The sequence below is a fragment of the Oncorhynchus mykiss genome, chromosome 16, assembly GCF_057628025.1.
Source record: "Oncorhynchus mykiss isolate SJ-2025 chromosome 16, ASM5762802v1, whole genome shotgun sequence".
NCBI classification, from domain to species: Eukaryota; Metazoa; Chordata; class Actinopteri; order Salmoniformes; family Salmonidae; genus Oncorhynchus; species Oncorhynchus mykiss.
The window spans coordinates 400,905-420,767 of record NC_143037.1 but is presented as its reverse complement, the minus strand read 5'-3'; the positions used below and the strand labels follow the sequence as shown (position 1 = coordinate 420,767).

Here is a 19,863-nt window from a genome sequence, read left to right as displayed (position 1 = left end):
CAACTTCAATCTCAGTTTATATTACTTTTTCATTACTATTTAGCAACAGCCTTAAATGTATCTAGGTTTAAAGTGAAAACTAAATTTACATTGGAATAAAGGTTTCAGTTTAACTAGGATTAATTTAAAACTATGTTTAAAATTTGGTACAACAAGATGAATAGATTAACCTTGATTTAACCCAGTTTAAGAGTTCATCCATGCAGATGCAACCCATCCTGGGAAATTAAGATCTTTAGATGTCTGTTCTGCTAGTGTCAGACAGAAAACATAGACAACTCTCCTATCCCCCTTTCTGTGTCTTGTTCTTCGCTGACGTCTTCCCTGATCTTGTTTTCCAGATCTCTGTGTGTAGCTATGTATAGCAGGATCACTCATAGAGGTTAATCACTCAAGGCGGGGCAGAGTGCAGTCACCAATTCATATCCGTTTTAGCCCGAAATACAAATACTTCTTCTATTTTATGTAACTATGGTAGTTAAAAATCCTTCCCACCCAGGTGGTCTTACCACAGAGGCAATTACAAGAATTGTAAACCACATTAACCTCATAGCTCAATAAAGACTTCACCAGCTGTTTCCTTGTTTTGTCCCACTAACCCCACAGCTCAATAAAGATTTCACCAGCCGTTTCCCTGGTTGTGTCCCATTAACCCCACAGCTCAATGAAGATTTCACCAGCTGTTTCCTTGTTGTGTCCAACTAACCCCACAGCTCAATAAAGACTTCACCAGCTGTTTCCTTGTTGTGTCCCATTAACGCCACAGCTCAATAAAGACTTCACCAGCCGTTTCCCTGGTTGTGTCCCACTAACCCCACAGCTTAATAAAGATTTCACCAGCTGTTTCCTTGTTGTGTCCCATTAACGCCACAGCTCAATAAAGACTTCACCAGCCGTTTCCCTGGTTGTGTCCCACTAACCCCACAGCTCAATAAAGATTTCACCAGCCGTTTCCCTGGTTATGTCCCACTAACCCCACAGCTCAATAAAGACTTCACCAGCCGTTTCCCTGGTTGTGTCCCATTAACCCCACAGCTCAATAAAGATTTCACCAGCCGTTTCCCTGGTTGTGTCCCATTAACCCCACAGCTCAATAAAGATTTCACCAGCCGTTTCCCTGGTTGTGTCCCACTAACCCCACAGCTCAATAAAGACTTCACCAGCCGTTTCCCTGGTTGTTTCCCATTAACCCCACAGCTCAATAAAAATTTCACCAGCCGTTTCCCTGGTTGTGTCCCACTAACCCCACAGCTCAATAAAGACTTCACCAGCCGTTTCCTTGGTTTTGTCCCATTAACCCCACAGCTCAATAAAGACTTCACCAGCCGTTTCCCTGGTTGTGTCCCACTAACCCCACAGCTCAATAAAGATTTCACCAGCCGTTTCCCTGGTTGTGTCCCATTAATGCCACAGCTCAATAAAGGTTTCACCAGCTGTTTCCTTGTTGTGTCCCATTAACCCCACAGCTCAATAAAGACTTCACCAGCCGTTTCCCTGGTTGTGTCCCATTAACGCCACAGCTCAATAAAGACTTCACCAGCCGTTTCCCTGGTAAAATGGAAAATATTCTATATATACAGCGCAGCACTTTTGACTCAAGGAGAATAGGGTTCCATTTGGGACGTAACCTCTGTGTAACTCCCTAAGACTTGACCCCATGACTTCCCTTCCTCCTTTTCCCCAGGCCTATTACCATGTATGGTCGGACTGAACCACTGAGCCACTGTGGGAATGGAGCGTGACAAGAGAAAGCGCTACACACTATTTTGGGCCGTTTTCAATAAGATCCTATGTTTTGTAGCTTGCTGTAACCAGCCAGTTTCATTTCACATATCAGAATGGTGAATTATTATAGTATTATTATTATATATTATATTATTATAGAATTAGTATAGTATTAATGTAGAAAGAATACACATCCATAGGTATACTGGTCAAACCCAGTATTACAGTCTGAGTTAGACCTGTTGCATGGAAATATGATCTGTCCTGGACCTGAGTGTTGTTGAGACACTGCTGCTCAGCACTGGACTCTGGTCTCAGCAGCAACTGTGGAGATGAACACTGGATTAAATACTCTAACAACTAATGATGTAACTTCACCATCAACAACCATGTTCTACTAGCCTGTTCCCAGATCTGTTCTCTACCAACAACCATGTTCTACTAGCTTGTTCCCAGATCTGTTCTCTACCAACAACCATGTTCTACTAGCTTGTTCCCAGATCTGTTCTCTACCAACAACCATGTTCTACTAGCTTGTTCCCAGATCTGTTCTCTACCAACAACCATGTTCTACTAGCTTGTTCCCAGATCTGTTCTCTACCAACAACCATGTTCTACTAGCTTGTTCCCAGATCTGTTCTCTACCAACAACCATGTTCTACTAGCTTGTTCCCAGATCTGTTCTCTACCAACAACCATGTTCTACTAGCTTGTTCCCAGATCTGTTCTCTACCAACAACCATGTTCTACTAGCTTGTTCCCAGATCTGTTCTCTACCAACAACCATGTTCTACTAGCCTGTTCCCAGATCTGTTGTCCACCAACAATCATGTTCTACTAGCCTGTTCCCAGATCTGTTCTCTACCAACAACCATGTTCTACTAGCCTGTTCCCAGATCTGTTCTCTACCAACAACCATGTTCTACTAGCTTGTTCCCAGATCTGTTGTCCACCAACAATCATGTTCTACTAGCCTGTTCCCAGATCTGTTCTCTACCAACAACCATGTTCTACTAGCCTGTTCCCAGATCTGTTCTCTACCAACAACCATGTTCTACTAGCTTGTTCCCAGATCTGTTCTCTACCAACAACCATGTTCTACTAGCCTGTTCCCAGATCTGTTCTCTACCAACATCCATGTTCTACTAGCTTGTTCCCAGATCTGTTGTCCACCAACAACCATGTTCTACTAGCCTGTTCCCAGATCTGTTCTTTACCAACATCCATGTTCTACTAGCCTGTTCCCAGATCTGTTGTCTACCAACAACCATGTTCTACTAGCCTGCTCCCAGATCTGTTGTCCACCAACAACCATGTTCTATGAGCCTGTTCCCAGATCTGTTCTCTACGAACAACCATGTTCTACTAGCCTGTTCCCAGATCTGTTGTCCACCAACAATCATGTTCTATGAGCCTGTTCCCAACGAACAACCATGTTCTACTAGCCTGCTCCCAGATCTGTTGTCCACCAACAACCATGTTCTATGAGCCTGTTCCCAGATCTGTTCTCTACGAACAACCATGTTCTACGAGCCTGTTCCCAGATCTATTGTCCACCAACAATCATGTTCTAATAGCCTGTTCCCAGATCTGTTCTCTACCAACAACCATGTTCTACTAGCTTGTTCCCAGATCTGTTCTCTACCAACAACCATGTTCTACTAGCTTGTTCCCAGATCTGTTCTCTACCAACAACCATGTTCTACTAGCTTGTTCCCAGATCTGTTGTCTACCAACAACCATGTTCTACTAGCCTGTTCCCAGATCTGTTCTCTACCAACAACCATGTTCTACTAGCCTGTTCCCAGATCTGTTCTCTACCAACTCCATTGCGTATTGTCTCTTAATTTATCATTTGTATTTTTTTAAGTGAAGTAATTTGAACACTGCTGCTACCTCATTCTCCAACCAAGATGCATGAACTGAGCAAATAATTACATTTATGTTTCGTGTCTGGTTCTCTGGCTGTTGTTAGCCTACAGTATCGTGAGCAAAGTTGCATAATTTCACCTCACCTGTGAGACTAAAGAGGAAATTCAGCATCTCTTGGAGGACGGTTGATATGATATCCACTGTCGGAGATCATATCAAGTTGGTAGATGACAAAGTGCTTCTTTACAGTGCTGTGTATTCTTCCCCAAATATTTGACAAATAATAACTTGTCTTTCGCCCTTGTGTTTTCATATTTTTCTGTCAATTTGCAAGTGGCTGAATCTCACTGGAGAAATCACTGGAAGGAAACGGTATGTGTAGTCCATATATCTGATGCTGTCTGGACCAAAAGACCTGTTGGAAGGAAACAGTATGTGTAGTCCATATATCTGATGCTGTCTGGACCAAAAGACCTGTTGGAAGGAAACAGTATGTGTAGTCCATATATCTGATGCTGTCTGGACCAAAAGAGTATAACCTGTTGCCACCATATAGTTTGATTGATTGATGCCAGCAAGCATTTGGCCTCCCTTGATGAAAAATAATTAGCCAATCAGCGTTGAGCTGAGCTCAACTTTTGGTTGTCCTGGCGCAGCAAAACTCCACCCAAGGGAGGCCAGTTTGGATTTTGGCTTCACACCAATCAAATCACATCCTAAGCAAAGCATCTCTAAGCATCATTGTCAGAAAAACACATGTTTCTGGTCTGCTTGTGTTCATGTCCTGCAGTAGCAAGCTTGCTACATCGGCCCCTTTCCTAAGACATGGACAGAGACGTGGATTTGTACTTGTGGTGTTGACTTAATCATTGGCCTGTACAGATAATTATGATGGCGATTCGGATCTAACCATAAATTAATATATTGTGCCAGTGGGCTAAGACGATTGAAGTTCAATACGCAGCCCAAATGTAGCCTAGTAGGTTCACGTTAGCTAACTTAGCTGCTTCACTGTTGTCGATGCCAGGAAGTTAGTCTAGCAACTATTTTAGCTAGGTAGCCTATGAAAACAAAAACTACAAGTGTACAGAGCCATAGACCATTTTGCCAACATGAAAGAGAGGAGGATGGCATCGGCGTTCAACTAGTCTACAAGCAGGGTTTTTACACACAACACACACACACACAGACAGACAGTAATCAGTGCCATGGACAGCCAGATAACATTTAACAACATTGATTGGACTAAATTGTTTTTGGTCATTTGAAATGTGTTTTTAGTGTCTAATACTAAGTATATATAGCATTGTTGATTTGATGATGTTTAAATATTTGGAATAGCGGAGGCAGGGCTCCTGTTGTCTTTGTTCTGACTTGCGGTAACTGTGGTTCTTAATCACTAGTTGTTTAGTAAACTGTTAAAAACATGAACTTGCTTGACCATGCTGCAGGAGATACAACTGCTTGTTAGATGCAATATGCTTTGTGGACTTCACAGGACAGATGTTGCTGTCCGGTTTTGTGATGAAACAAATGTTTTGTTGAATTTCTTCTGCCACTGTGTGACTGTGTGTCTTTTTTTTGTCTCTGTCTTATTGTCTATCACGGTGGTGTATGAACCAATGGGTTATAGAGCAAACAACACAATTATCACAACATAGGGTGTAATATGGCTTGGCTTGTCTTCCTCAGTGATTTTACCCACGCACCACTACTGCTTCCTGATTGTTTAATAATGAAAAACCAACTCGTTTCGACCGTTACACTTCCTCTGGGGTGTATTCATTACGGAAACAGTTGACCATTTATGAGCACGTGGAAGCAAACAAAGCAAAATGACAGTTTCTAATGGACAAATTCAGGTCTCTCCCCGTCTTGTTCCGTTTGCTCTGTTTGCTTCCATTTGGTTCTTAAGCATTTTTCGTTGCCAGACGTAATGAATACAACCCAAGGATACTTTTTTGGTTTATAGGTGGAACAATGAAGGAAGCTTTTCTACATTTCAAACTTGCCTACTATTGGTCCGATTTTTTTAACTAATTTACCAATCACATTAGGTTGTGTGACAAATTCCACTGATGATTGGTCCCTCAACAAATACGAGGTCATTTTCCGGTGGTGGAAAAGTATCCAGTTGTCATACTGTAGTAATAGTCTACATCAAAGTCCTTATTTTAAACCAGACAGCACGATTTTATTTTTATTTTCATAATTATTTACGAACAGCCAGGGGAACACTGTCAGACATCATTTACAGTGTTTGTCTTAAGTGAGTCCATCAGGTCAGAAGCGGTAGTGATGACAACATGTTATGTTGATAGAGGTGGTAGGGATGACAACATGTTATGTTGATAGAGGTGGTAGGGATGACAACATGTTATGTTGATAGAGGTGGTAGGGATGACAACATGTTATATTGATAGAGGTGGTAGGGATGACAACATGTTATATTGATAGAGGTGGTAGGGATGACAACATGTTATATTGATAGAGGTGGTAGGGATGACAACATGTTATGTTGATAGAGGTGGTAGGGATGACAACATGTTATATTGATAGAGGTGGTAGGGATGACAACATGTTATGTTGATAGAGGTGGTAGGGATGACAACATGTTATATTGATAGAGGTGGTAGGGATGACAACATGTTATATTGATAGAGGTGGTAGGGATGACAACATGTTATATTGATAGAGGTGGTAGGGATGACAACATGTTATATTGATAGAGGTGGTAGGGATGACAACATGTTATATTGATAGAGGTGGTAGGGATGACAACATGTTATATTGATAGAGGTGGTAGGGATGACAACATGTTATGTTGATAGAGGCAGTAGGGATGACAACACGTTATATTGATAGAGGCAGTAGGGATGACAACACGTTATATTGATAGAGGCAGTAGGGATGACAACATGTTATATTGATAGAGGTGGTAGGGATGACAACATGTTATGTTGATAGAGGTGGTAGGGATGACAACATGTTATATTGATAGAGGTGGTAGGGATGACACCATGTTATATTGATAGAGGCGGTAGGGATGACAACACGTTATATTGATAGAGGTGGTAGGGATGACAACATGTTATATTGATAGAGGCGGTAGGGATGACAACACGTTATATTGATAGAGGTGGTAGGGATGACAACATATTATATTGATAGAGGCAGTAGGGATGACAACTTGTTATATTGATAGAGGCAGTAGGGATGACATTGCATTATGTTGATAGGTGTGTGACCATATTGCTGTCCTGCCTGACCATTCAAAATGTACTTTTGGGTGTCAGGTAAAATGTATGGAGTAAAAGTACATTATTTTCTTTAGGAATGGAGTGTTGTTAAAGTACAAGTTTACAACAATATAAATCATGTATGAATGTACAGTTGGTGAATGTACTTTCAAGTATTTTTACTTAAATACTTTACAACACTACATACAGCATTGAACCATTACCATACAGAGATTCACCATAGTACAATATAGATGGGGTAAAATACCTACAGCATTGAAACATTACCATAAAAACTTGTATAATAGTGTAGATGGTATTACCTCAGGGTTCACATCATTTATCAGATACTCTTATCCAGAAGGAATTCGGGTTAAGTATCTTGCTCAAGTGCATACGGAGAGATTTGTCACTTAATTGGCTTGGGGATTTGAACCAGCCACCTCTTGTATAAACACCCAACACTCTTAACCACTAGGCTATCTGCCTCCCCTACACTCTAACCACTAGGCTACCTGCTGACCCTACACTCTAACCACTAGGCTACCTAACGACCCTACAATCTAACCACTAGGCTACCTGCTGGCCCTACACTCTAACCACTAGGATACCTGCCTCCCCTACACTCTAACCACTAGGCTACCTGCTGACCCTACACTCTAACCACTAGGCTACCTGCCGACCCTACACTCTAACCACTAGGCTACCTGCCGAACCTACACTCTAACCACTAGGCTACCTATTGGCCCTACACTCTAACCACTAGGCTAATACCTGCTGGCATACACTCTAACCACTACGCTACCTGTTGACCCTACACTCTAACCACTAGGCTACCTGCTGGCCCTACACTCTAACCACTAGGCTACCTGCTGACCCTACACTCTAACCACTAGGCTACCTGCCGACCCTACACTCTAACCACTAGGCTACCTGCTGACCCTACACTCTAACCACTAGGCTACCTGCTGACCCTACACTCTAACCACTAGGATACCTGCTGACCCTACACTCTAACCACTAGGCTACCTGCTGACCCTACACTCTAACCACTAGGCTACCTGCTGACTCTACACTCTAACCACTAGGCTACCTGCTGACCCTACACTCTAACCACTAGGATACCTGCTGACCCTACACTCTAACCACTAGGATACCTGCTGACCCTACACTCTAACCACTAGGCTACCTGCTGACCCTACACTCTAACCACTAGGCTACCTGCTGACCCTACACTCTAACCACTAGGCTACCTGCTGACCCTACACTCTAACCACTAGAATACCTGCTGACCCTACACTCTAACCACTAGGATACCTGCTGACCCTACACTCTAACCACTAGGCTACCTGCCGACCCTACACTCTAACCACTAGGCTACCTGCCGACCCTACACTCTAACCACTAGGCTACCTGCCGACCCTACACTCTAACCACTAGGCTACCTGCCCCCACCTACACTCTAACCACTAGGCTACCTGCTGGCCCTACACTCTAACCACTAGGATACCTGCCTCCCCTACACTCTAACCACTAGGCTACCTGCTGACCCTACACTCTAACCACTAGGCTACCTGCCGACCCTACACTCTAACCACTAGGCTACCTGCCGACCCTACACTCTAACCACTAGGCTACCTGCCGAACCTACACTCTAACCACTAAGCTACCTGCTGGCCCTACACTCTAACCACTAGGCTAATATCTGCTGGCATACACTCTAACCACTACGCTACCTGTTGACCCTACACTCTAACCACTAGGCTACCTGCTGGCCCTACACTGTAACCACTAGGCTACCTGCTGACCCTACACTCTAACCACTAGGCTACCTGCTGACCCTACACTCTAACCACTAGGCTACCTGCCGACCCTACACTCTAACCACTAGGCTACCTGCCGACCCTACACTCTAACCACTAGGCTACCTGCCGAACCTACACTCTAACCACTAAGCTACCTGCTGGCCCTACACTCTAACCACTAGGCTAATATCTGCTGGCATACACTCTAACCACTACGCTACCTGTTGACCCTACACTCTAACCACTAGGCTACCTGCTGGCCCTACACTGTAACCACTAGGCTACCTGCTGACCCTACACTCTAACCACTAGGCTACCTGCTGACCCTACACTCTAACCACTAGGCTACCTGCTGACCCTACACTCTAACCACTAGGCTACCTGCTGACCCTACACTCTAACCACTAGGATACCTGCTGACCCTACACTCTAACCACTAGGCTACCTGCTGACCCTACACTCTAACCACTAGGCTACCTGCTGACCCTACACTCTAACCACTAGGCTACCTGCTGACCCTACACTCTAACCACTAGGCTACCTGCTGACCCTACACTCTAACCACTAGGCTACCTGCTGGCCCTACACTCTAACCACTAGGCTAATACCTGCTGGCATACACTCTAACCACTACGCTACCTGTTGACCCTACACTCTAACCACTAGGCTACCTGCTGGCCCTACACTCTAACCACTAGGCTACCTGCTGACCCTACACTCTAACCACTAGGATACCTGCTGACCCTACACTCTAACCACTAGGATACCTGCTGACCCTACACTCTAACCACTAGGCTACCTGCTGACCCTACACTCTAACCACTAGGATACCTGCTGACCCTACACTCTAACCACTAGGATACCTGCTGACCCTACACTCTAACCACTAGGCTACCTGCTGACCCTACACTCTAACCACTAGGCTACCTGCTGACCCTACACTCTAACCACTAGGCTACCTGCTGACCCTACACTCTAACCACTAGGCTACCTGCTGACCCTACACTCTAACCACTAGGCTACCTGCTGACCCTACACTCTAACCACTAGGCTACCTGCCGACCCTACACTCTAACCACTAGGCTACCTGCTGACCCTACACTCTAACCACTAGGCTACCTGCTGACCCTACACTCTAACCACTAGGATACCTGCTGACCCTACACTCTAACCACTAGGCTACCTGCTGACCCTACACTCTAACCACTAGGCTACCTGCTGACTCTACACTCTAACCACTAGGCTACCTGCTGACCCTACACTCTAACCACTAGGATACCTGCTGACCCTACACTCTAACCACTAGGATACCTGCTGACCCTACACTCTAACCACTAGGCTACCTGCTGACCCTACACTCTAACCACTAGGCTACCTGCTGACCCTACACTCTAACCACTAGGCTACCTGCTGACCCTACACTCTAACCACTAGGCTACCTGCTGACCCTACACTCTAACCACTAGGATACCTGCTGACCCTACACTCTAACCACTAGGCTACCTGCCGACCCTACACTCTAACCACTAGGCTACCTGCCGACCCTACACTCTAACCACTAGGCTACCTGCCGACCCTACACTCTAACCACTAGGCTACCTGCCCCCACCTACACTCTAACCACTAGGCTACCTGCTGGCCCTACACTCTAACCACTAGGATACCTGCCTCCCCTACACTCTAACCACTAGGCTACCTGCTGACCCTACACTCTAACCACTAGGCTACCTGCCGACCCTACACTCTAACCACTAGGCTACCTGCCGACCCTACACTCTAACCACTAGGCTACCTGCCGAACCTACACTCTAACCACTAAGCTACCTGCTGGCCCTACACTCTAACCACTAGGCTAATATCTGCTGGCATACACTCTAACCACTACGCTACCTGTTGACCCTACACTCTAACCACTAGGCTACCTGCTGGCCCTACACTGTAACCACTAGGCTACCTGCTGACCCTACACTCTAACCACTAGGCTACCTGCTGACCCTACACTCTAACCACTAGGCTACCTGCTGACCCTACACTCTAACCACTAGGCTACCTGCTGACCCTACACTCTAACCACTAGGATACCTGCTGACCCTACACTCTAACCACTAGGCTACCTGCTGACCCTACACTCTAACCACTAGGCTACCTGCTGACCCTACACTCTAACCACTAGGCTACCTGCTGACCCTACACTCTAACCACTAGGCTACCTGCTGACCCTACACTCTAACCACTAACCACTAGGCTACCTGCTGGCCCTACACTCTAACCACTAGGCTAATACCTGCTGGCATACACTCTAACCACTACGCTACCTGTTGACCCTACACTCTAACCACTAGGCTACCTGCTGGCCCTACACTCTAACCACTAGGCTACCTGCTGACCCTACACTCTAACCACTAGGCTACCTGCTGACCCTACACTCTAACCACTAGGCTACCTGCTGACCCTACACTCTAACCACTAGGATACCTGCTGACCCTACACTCTAACCACTAGGATACCTGCTGACCCTACACTCTAACCACTAGGCTACCTGCTGACCCTACACTCTAACCACTAGGCTACCTGCTGACCCTACACTCTAACCACTAGGCTACCTGCTGACCCTACACTCTAACCACTAGGATACCTGCTGACCCTACACTCTAACCACTAGGATACCTGCTGACCCTACACTCTAACCACTAGGCTACCTGCTGACCCTACACTCTAACCACTAGGCTACCTGCTGACCCTACACTCTAACCACTAGGCTACCTGCTGACCCTACACTCTAACCACTAGGCTACCTGCTGACCCTACACTCTAACCACTAGGATACCTGCTGACCCTACACTCTAACAACTAGGCTACCTGCCGACCCTACATTCTAACCACTAGGCTACCTGCCGACCCTACACTCTAACCACTAGGCTACCTGCCGACCCTACACTCTAACCACTAGGCTACCTGCCCCCACCTACACTCTAACCACTAGGCTACCTGCTGGCCCTACACTCTAAGCACTAGTCTACCTGCAGACGCTACACTCCAACCACTAGGCTACCTGCTGCCCTACACTCTAACTACTAGGCTACCTGCCGCCCCTACACTCTAACCACTAGGCTACCTGCCGCCCCTACAATCTAACCACTAGGCTACCTGCCGACCCTACACTCTAACCACTAGGCTACCTGCCGACCCTACACTCTAACCACTAAGCTACCTGCCGACCCTACACTCTAACCACTAGGCTACCTGCCCCCCCTACATTCTAACCACTAGGCTACCTGCCCCCCCGACACTCTAAGAACTAGTCTACCTGCCGGCCCTACACTCTAACCACTAGGCTACCTGCCGCCCCTACACTCTAACCACTAGGCTACCTGCCGACCCCACACTCTAACCAATAGGCTACCTGCCGGCCCTACACTCTAACCAATAGGCTACCTGCCGACCCTACACTCTAACCACTAGGCTACCTGCTGACCCTACACTCTAACCACTAGGCTACCTGCTGACCCTACACTCTAACCACTAGGCTACCTGCTGACCCTACACTCTAACCACTAGGCTACCTGCTGACCCTACACTCTAACCACTAGGATACCTGCTGACCCTACACTCTAACCACTAGAATACCTGCTGGCGCTCCACATTAGCTTTAATTAGATATGATATTATGACTCAAACTGTCTATCTGTCTCCACAACAGAAAGTTCTTAACCACAGCATTAATAGTCTTAGATAATCTTAGATAATTAATAATTAGATGGGATTCTTTATTCTAATTTGGATTAAACTATAAATGAAAAACCTTTATCTGTCTCGACAGCATCTGGGGAGTCCTTAATCACGTCATAATCACAGCATAATTACAGCACATGACTCATACATAATGATCTGACTGTGTCAGGCTAGACAGCTGTACTCATGAAGTCATCTCGCTGTGGGCTACAGTATATCTGTGGAAAGAGCAGAGACTGAACAGTGTCTTTGTCATGTTGCATAATGGAGTCTGATGAGCTCATCCTTGTTTCAGTGATATGAATCATATTATAAACAGGGATAACCCTAAATGCTTATTGTCTGAAAGCCATGGTATATTAGACCATATACCACGGGTATGAGAAACATGTACCTGTTTACTGTACTCATTTCCTGGGTAACCAGTTTATAATAGCTATAAGGCACCTCGGTGGTTTGTGATACATGGCCAATATACCACAGCTAAGGGGCAGTATCCAGGCAGTCTACATTGCGTTGCGGTTAAGAACAGCCCTTAGCCGTGGTATATTGGCCATATCACCTGAACTGAATACAACACAGAGTTGAATCTTTCATTCAAAGATGAGATCCTATAATTAGTGTTTGACTGTTGATGTTGGTTTGAACCCCAGAGGATAACCCAGAGTAGGGATTATTTCAGGGAACCACAATTAAAAAGGGGGAAAAAACCCTCTTTATACAAAGTGTGAAATTGATTAACCTTCATTTATTTGCATATTGACAGAAAACATTATAACCGAATAATAGCGAAAGCCTATTTCTGTTAACCAAAATAAATGATCATCAATTAGAGACATGTAGGACACGTGATGTAGGATGTTTGTAACCCCGAATTTGCATAATTGAAGTTGCTGAGACTGAGAGAAAGGCTTTAACTACCAAGCACAATCGACTTAATCCATCATGAAGAGGAGGTCACTTGGTGTTCTTCATGGAATAATATTATAAGTGGATTAAGCACCTTGTAAGTATCATGCTCATTCTCCAAAACATGTAGTTTAACCACAGTTAAACGTGTTGGGGTCATGAATACCCTGACACCAAACCCTGATAAAATCCTTGACAACATACCCTGCAGAACTACCTGACACGACATCATGCTAAACTACCTGACACCACATCCTGCTAAACTACCTGACACCACATCCTGCTAAACGACCTGACACCACATCCTGCTAAACTACCTGACACCACATCCTGCTAAACCACCTGACACCACATCCTGCTAAACTACCTGACACCACATCCTGCTAAACCACCTGACACCACATCCTGCTAAACTACCTGACACCACATCCTGCTAAACCACCTGACACCACATCCTGCTAAAATCCTGACACCACATCCTGCTAAACAACCTGTGAACACATCCTGCTAAAATCCTAACACCACATCCTGCTAAACTTTCTGATACCACATCCTGCTAAACACCTTGACACCACATCCTGCTAAACACCTTGACAGCACATCCTGCTAAACTTTCTGATACCACATCCTGCTAAGCAACCTGACACCACATCCTGCTAAACTACCTGGCACCACATCCTGCTAAACTACCTGACACCACATGCTGCTAAACTACCTGACACCACATCCTGCTAAACCACCTGACACCACATCCTGCTAAACCACCTGACACCACATCCTTCTAAACCACCTGACACCACATCCTGCTAAACTCCCTGACAAATAACCCTGCAAAATTCCTTGACACCAAACACTGCTAAATGCCATAACACCACAGCGTACACAACTACCTGTCACCACACCCTGCAAAACTCCCTGACAACAAACCCTGCAAACCTACATGATGCCACATCCTGCTAAACACCCTGACACCGAACATTGCAAAACTCCTTGACACAAACCATGATAAAATACTCACACCAAACTCTGCTGAACTACCTGACACCACATCATGCAAATACCCTTACACCAAACCCTGCCAACAACCCTGACACCACATGGTACAAAACTAACTGACACAACACCCTGAAAACCTCCTGACACCACACCCTGCTAAACACCCTGATACCAAACCCTGCTAACCAACCCTGACACCACATGGTACAAAACTAACTGACACAACACCCTGAAAACCTCCTGACACCAAACCCTGCCAACAACCCTGACACCACATGGTACAAAACTAACTGACACAACACCCTGAAAACCTCCTGACACCACACCCTGCTAAACACCCTGATACCAAACCCAGCTAAACTCCTTGACTCCATGCCCTGCAAAATACCTGACACCACACCCTGCTAAACACCCTGACACCACATCATGCAAAACTGCCCTGACGGTGTGTGTGATTATTAAATTGATGGACCACACCGCACTGGTGTTCACATTTTACATAGCTGATATGTATACTCATATGAGAAATTAGTGTTTAGCACCCAGTAAAAATATAATCAAATTGTATCGGTCACACACACATGGTTAGCAGATGTTATTGGTCACATACACATGGTTAGCAGATGTTATTGGTCACATACACATGGTTAGCAGATGTTATTGGTCACATACACATGGTTAGCAGATGTTATTGGTCACATACACATGGTTAGCAGATGTTATTGGTCACATACACATGGTTAGCAGATGTTATTGGTCACATACACATGGTTAGCAGATGTTATTGGTCACATACACATGGTTAGCAGATGTTACTGGTCACATACACATGGTTAGCAGATGTTATTGGTCACATACACATGGTTAGCAGATGTTACTGGTCACATACACATGGTTAGCAGATGTTATTGGTCACATACACATGGTTAGCAGATGTTATTGGTCACATACACATGGTTAGCAGATGTTACTGGTCACATACACATGGTTAGCAGATGTTATTGGTCACATACACATGGTTAGCAGATGTTATTGTGGATGTAGCGAAATGCTTGTGATATAATACATAAGGAACTAACGGACTAGAAGCAAGGCGCCCTCTCTGTCACCACCATCTTCTCTCTATATTCCACAGAAAACGTTTTCATTCCAGTCCACCTTTGAATGAAAAACTAATTATTTTGCCATTGATAACTATGAACCTGCATATCCATGTGTAATTATACTGTTGATTAGGCTTCTCTAGGCGTCTATTGGCAAGAAAGAGTCTATCAGTTCAAGGTTCTTCATGAAACTTAATAGACAAGCTATTCTGCAATCTGATGACACAATCACATTAGACACAGTGTAACAACCATTGATGTTGTGTACCATGAAAAAAATAAGTCTCCTACCTTAATATGTGAGCTGGGTTGGTTCTCACAGCTGACTCCCACTATTCTGGGCAGCTGTTGCTTGGAGCTGCTGATGTTGTTGTTGTTGTTGTTGATGTTTTCTGATCCGGGAGTTCCTGTGACAGGGGGTCGTCCCGGTCCTGGTCCTATACTGACCACCCTGTGGTCTGACTCCTCCTGTGTCCTCCAGGAGCTGTCCTCCTTCTCAATGACCACCCTGTGGTCTGACTCCTCCTGTCTCCTCCAGGAGCTGTCCTCCTTCTCAATGACCACCCTGTGGTCTGACTCCTCCTGTCTCCTCCAGGAGCTGTCCTCCTTCTCAATGACCACCCTGTGGTCTGACTCCTCCTGTCTCCTCCAGGAGCTGTCCTCCTTCTCAATAACCACCCTGTGGTCTGACTCCTCCTGTCTCCTCCAGGAGCTGTCCTCTGGGCTCCCAGAGATGGTGATCTTGCTGATGGATCTGGAAGTGGCGGTAGGAGAGACAGACATGGTATTCTGGTTCCGGTGGTCCTGGGTAGATATGTCCTCCTGCTGCTGTTTAACAGGTACAGATGTTGGGGTGGTCCGGTTAGCAAGGGGAGCTAGATGAGGAGTAGCCACACTCACCTGCACCTGGCTGAGGTAGAGGGAGACCCGGTCGCTCTGCCAGGACGGCTGCTGGGGGAAGTTTGGACCTTTAGACCTGGTGGAAGGTCCAGAGACGGAGAGCCTGGTTCCGATGGTGAAGGGTTGTACCTTCCTAACGATGCTCTCTGACATGGTTAGCCCAGCGGTACTATACAGTCCACACAGAGAAATACAGTCTCGTTCACCTGAATCAGGCAGCTCCACTCTGCTAAGAGAAATACTACAGTCCAAATTAAAGCTATTCAAGTTTTGAAACCTCCCTTCTTCTCTTGTTCTCGCTCTCTCTCACACTAAACAAGGGTTGAAAGAAAAGAGAAGAAAGAGCTCACCAGAGCTTCCTCTCTCTCTCTCTCTCTCTCTCTCTCTCTCTCTCTCTCTCTCTCTCTCTCTCTCTCTCGTTCTCTCTCTCTTCCTCTCTCTCTTGTTCTCTCTCTTCCTCTCACTCTTGTTATCTCTCTCTCTCGCTCTCTCTCTCTCTCTCTCTCTCTCTCTCACTCTTGTTCTTGTTCTTGTTCTCTCTCTCTTCTCTTCCTCTCACTCTTGTTATATCTCCCTCTCTCTCTCTCTCTCTCTCTCTCTCTCTCTCTCTCTCTCTCACTCTTGTTCTTGTTCTTGTTCTTGTTCTTGTTCTCTCTCTCTTCTCTTCCTCCTTCTCTCTTGTTCTCTCTCTCGTCCTCTCTCTCTCTTTCTTTCTGAAGAGGAAAGCCAAGAGAGTAACTCAGTGAGAGTCAGCTGCTGGCTGATCCACCTTCTTGTGCATGTTAAGGAGACACAGCACACAGCCCAGGATGGCTTCTTTAGACTCCTGAGAGCTGATCCTGTCCCAGACGTATCTCAGCGCGGCTCCCACGTGGCTGAAGGTTGAGGACAGAGTCCTCCTGAGGAACTGGAGCAGGGATCCTATCAGTCTACTGGAGAGGAGGGTTCTGAGGAGTAGGAACATTGCAGGCATAATGCTGCTGAAACACCCTGACACACAGCCAGGGACACACAGAGAGAGAGGAGAAGGAGGAGGAGGGGAAAAGGGGGAGGTTTTGTGAAAGAGGGGAATGAAGTCACCACCTCTCTGCTCTTTCTCTGCTCTCTCTCTCTCTCTCTCTCTCTCTCTCTCTCCCTGCTCTCTCTCAATTTCAATTTAAGGGCTTACATTGCCAAAGCAAGTGAAATAGATAACAAACAGAAGTGAAATAAACAATATAAAATTAACAGTAAACATTACACTCACAAAAGTTACAAAAGAATAAAGACATTTCAAATGTCATAGTATGTCTATATGCAGTGTTGTAACGATGTGCAAATAGTTAAAGTACAAAAGGGAAAATAAGCATAAATATAGGTTGTATTTACATGGTGCTTGTTCTTCACTGGTTGCCCTTTTCTTGTAGCAACAGGTCACAAATCTTGCCGCTGTGATGGAACACTGTGGTATTTCTCCCAGTAGATATGGGAGTTTATCAAAATTGGATTTGTTTTCTAATTCTTTGTGGGTCTGTGTAATCTGAGGGAAATATGTGTCTCTAATATGGTCATACATTTGGCAGGAGGTTAGGAAGTGCAGCTCAGTTTCCACCTCATTTTGTGGGCAGTGAGCACATAGCCTGTCTTCTCTTGAGAGCCAGTTCTGCCAACGGTGGCCTTTCTCAATAGCAAGGCTATGCTCACTGAGTCTGTACATAGTCAAAGCTTTCCTTAAGTTTGGGTCAGTCACAGTGGTCAGGCATTCTGCCACTGTGTACTCTCTGTTTAGGGCCAAATAGCATTCTAGTATGCTCTGTTTTTTTGTTAATTCTTTCCAATGTGTCAAGTAATTATCTTTCTGTTTTCTCATGATTTGGTTGAGTCTAATTGTGTTGCTGTCCTGGGGCTCTGTGGGATGTGTTTGTGTTTGTGAACAGAGCCCCAGGACCAGCCTGCTTAGGGGACTCTTCTACATGATTCAACTCTCTGTAGGTGATGGCTTTGTTATGGAAGGTTTGGGAATCGCTTCCTTTTAGGTGGTTGTAGAATTTAACGTCTCTTTTCTGGATTTTTATCATTATCGGGTACCGGCCTAATTCTGCTCTGTATGCATTATTTGGTGTTTTACGTTGTACACTGGGGATATTTATGCAGAATTCTGCATGCAGAGTCTCAATTTGGTGTTTGTCCCCTTTTGTGAATTCTTGGTTGGTGAGCGGACCCCAGACCTCACAACCATAAAGGGCAGTGGGCTCTATGACTGATTCAAGTATTTTTAGCCAGATCCTAATTGGTATGTTGCATTTTATGTTCCTTTTGATGGCATAGAAGGCCCTTCTTGCCTTCTCTCTCAGATTGTTCACAGCTTTGGGGAAGTTACCTGTGGCGCTGATGTTTAGGTCGAGGTATGTATAGTGTTTTGTGTGCTGTTGGGCAACGGTGTCTAGATGGAATTTGTACTTGTGGTCCTGGCAGATGGACCATTATTTTTGTCTTAATGAGATCTCTCTTTCTCTGTCTCTGTGCAAAACTAATCCTCACTCTTCCATTTCAAGGATTAGAGGTCACCTGTCTTTCTCCAGTTACAAAGCGCAATAGATGAAGTTCCCTGCATGTTGAAAACAGCATATTCTGTCCCAGTGATGTTGATTCGAGGATGACCTCCATATATATATTTTTTAACAAGTCAGTTAAATGACGGCCTACCCCGGCCTACAACGGCCAAGACCGGACAACGCTGGGCCAATTGTGCGCCGCCCTATGGGACTCCCAATCACGGACAGATTTAATTCAGCCGGTATTCAAACCAGGGACAGTAGTGACGCCTCTAGCACTGAGATGTAGTGCCTTAGACCGCTGCGCCACTCGTGAGCCACAGTGTGATAGTGATGTGAGGTCTTTAGTATGAGAGAGATATACAGTATGCATGCCGTCCCTCCCTACAGGAGTGAATCATTCTCTCTGTCTCCATTCTCCTCTGTCCCAGCTGTCTGTCTCCACTCTCCTCTGTCCCAGCTGTCTGTCTCCATTCTCCTCTGTCCCAGCTGTCTGTCTCTACTCTCCTCTGTCCCAGCTGTCTGTCTCCACTCTCCTCTGTCCCAGCTGTCTGTCTCCACTCTCCTCTGTCCCAGCTGTCTGTCTCCATTCTCCTCTGTCCCAGCTGTCTGTCTCCACTCTCCTCTGTCCCAGCTGTCTGTCTCCATTCTCCTCTGTCCCAGCTGTCTGTCTCTACTCTCCTCTGTCCCAGCTGTCTGTCTCCACTCTCCTCTGTCCCAGCTGTCTGTCTCCATTCTCCTCTGTCCCAGCTGTCTGTCTCCACTCTCCTCTGTCCCAGCTGTCTGTCTCCATTCTCCTCTGTCCCAGCTGTCTGTCTCTACTCTCCTCTGTCCCAGCTGTCTGTCTCTACTCTCCTCTGTCCCAGCTGTCTGTCTCCACTCTCCTCTGTCCCAGCTGTCTGTCTCCACTCTCCTCTGTCCCAGCTGTCTGTCTCCATTCTCCTCTGTCCCAGCTGTCTGTCTCCACTCTCCTCTGTCCCAGCTGTCTGTCTCCATTCTCCTCTGTCCCAGCTGTCTGTCTCTACTCTCCTCTGCCCAGCTGTCTGTC

General features: G+C 45.8%; 1 protein-coding gene across 10 annotated transcripts in view; it reads right to left on the bottom strand.

Annotated features, from left to right (window-relative positions):
* Nucleotides 1–17,280, bottom strand: part of LOC110491220 (uncharacterized) — a 94,232-nt gene extending 76,952 nt beyond the window's left edge. For 6 of the 10 annotated variants that reach the window (XM_036945893.2, XM_036945894.2, XM_036945897.2 and 3 more), the window contains exon 1: nucleotides 15,673–17,280. In XM_036945893.2, the coding sequence (XP_036801788.2) occupies nucleotides 15,673–16,434 (762 nt within the window). In that variant the 5' untranslated portion in view covers nucleotides 16,435–17,280. The remainder of the gene's footprint in view (nucleotides 1–15,672) is intronic. The other 4 variants (XM_036945898.2, XM_090201688.1, XM_090201689.1 and 1 more) reach the window with 1 other exon arrangement.
* Between the last annotated feature and the right edge of the window lie 2,583 nt (nucleotides 17,281–19,863).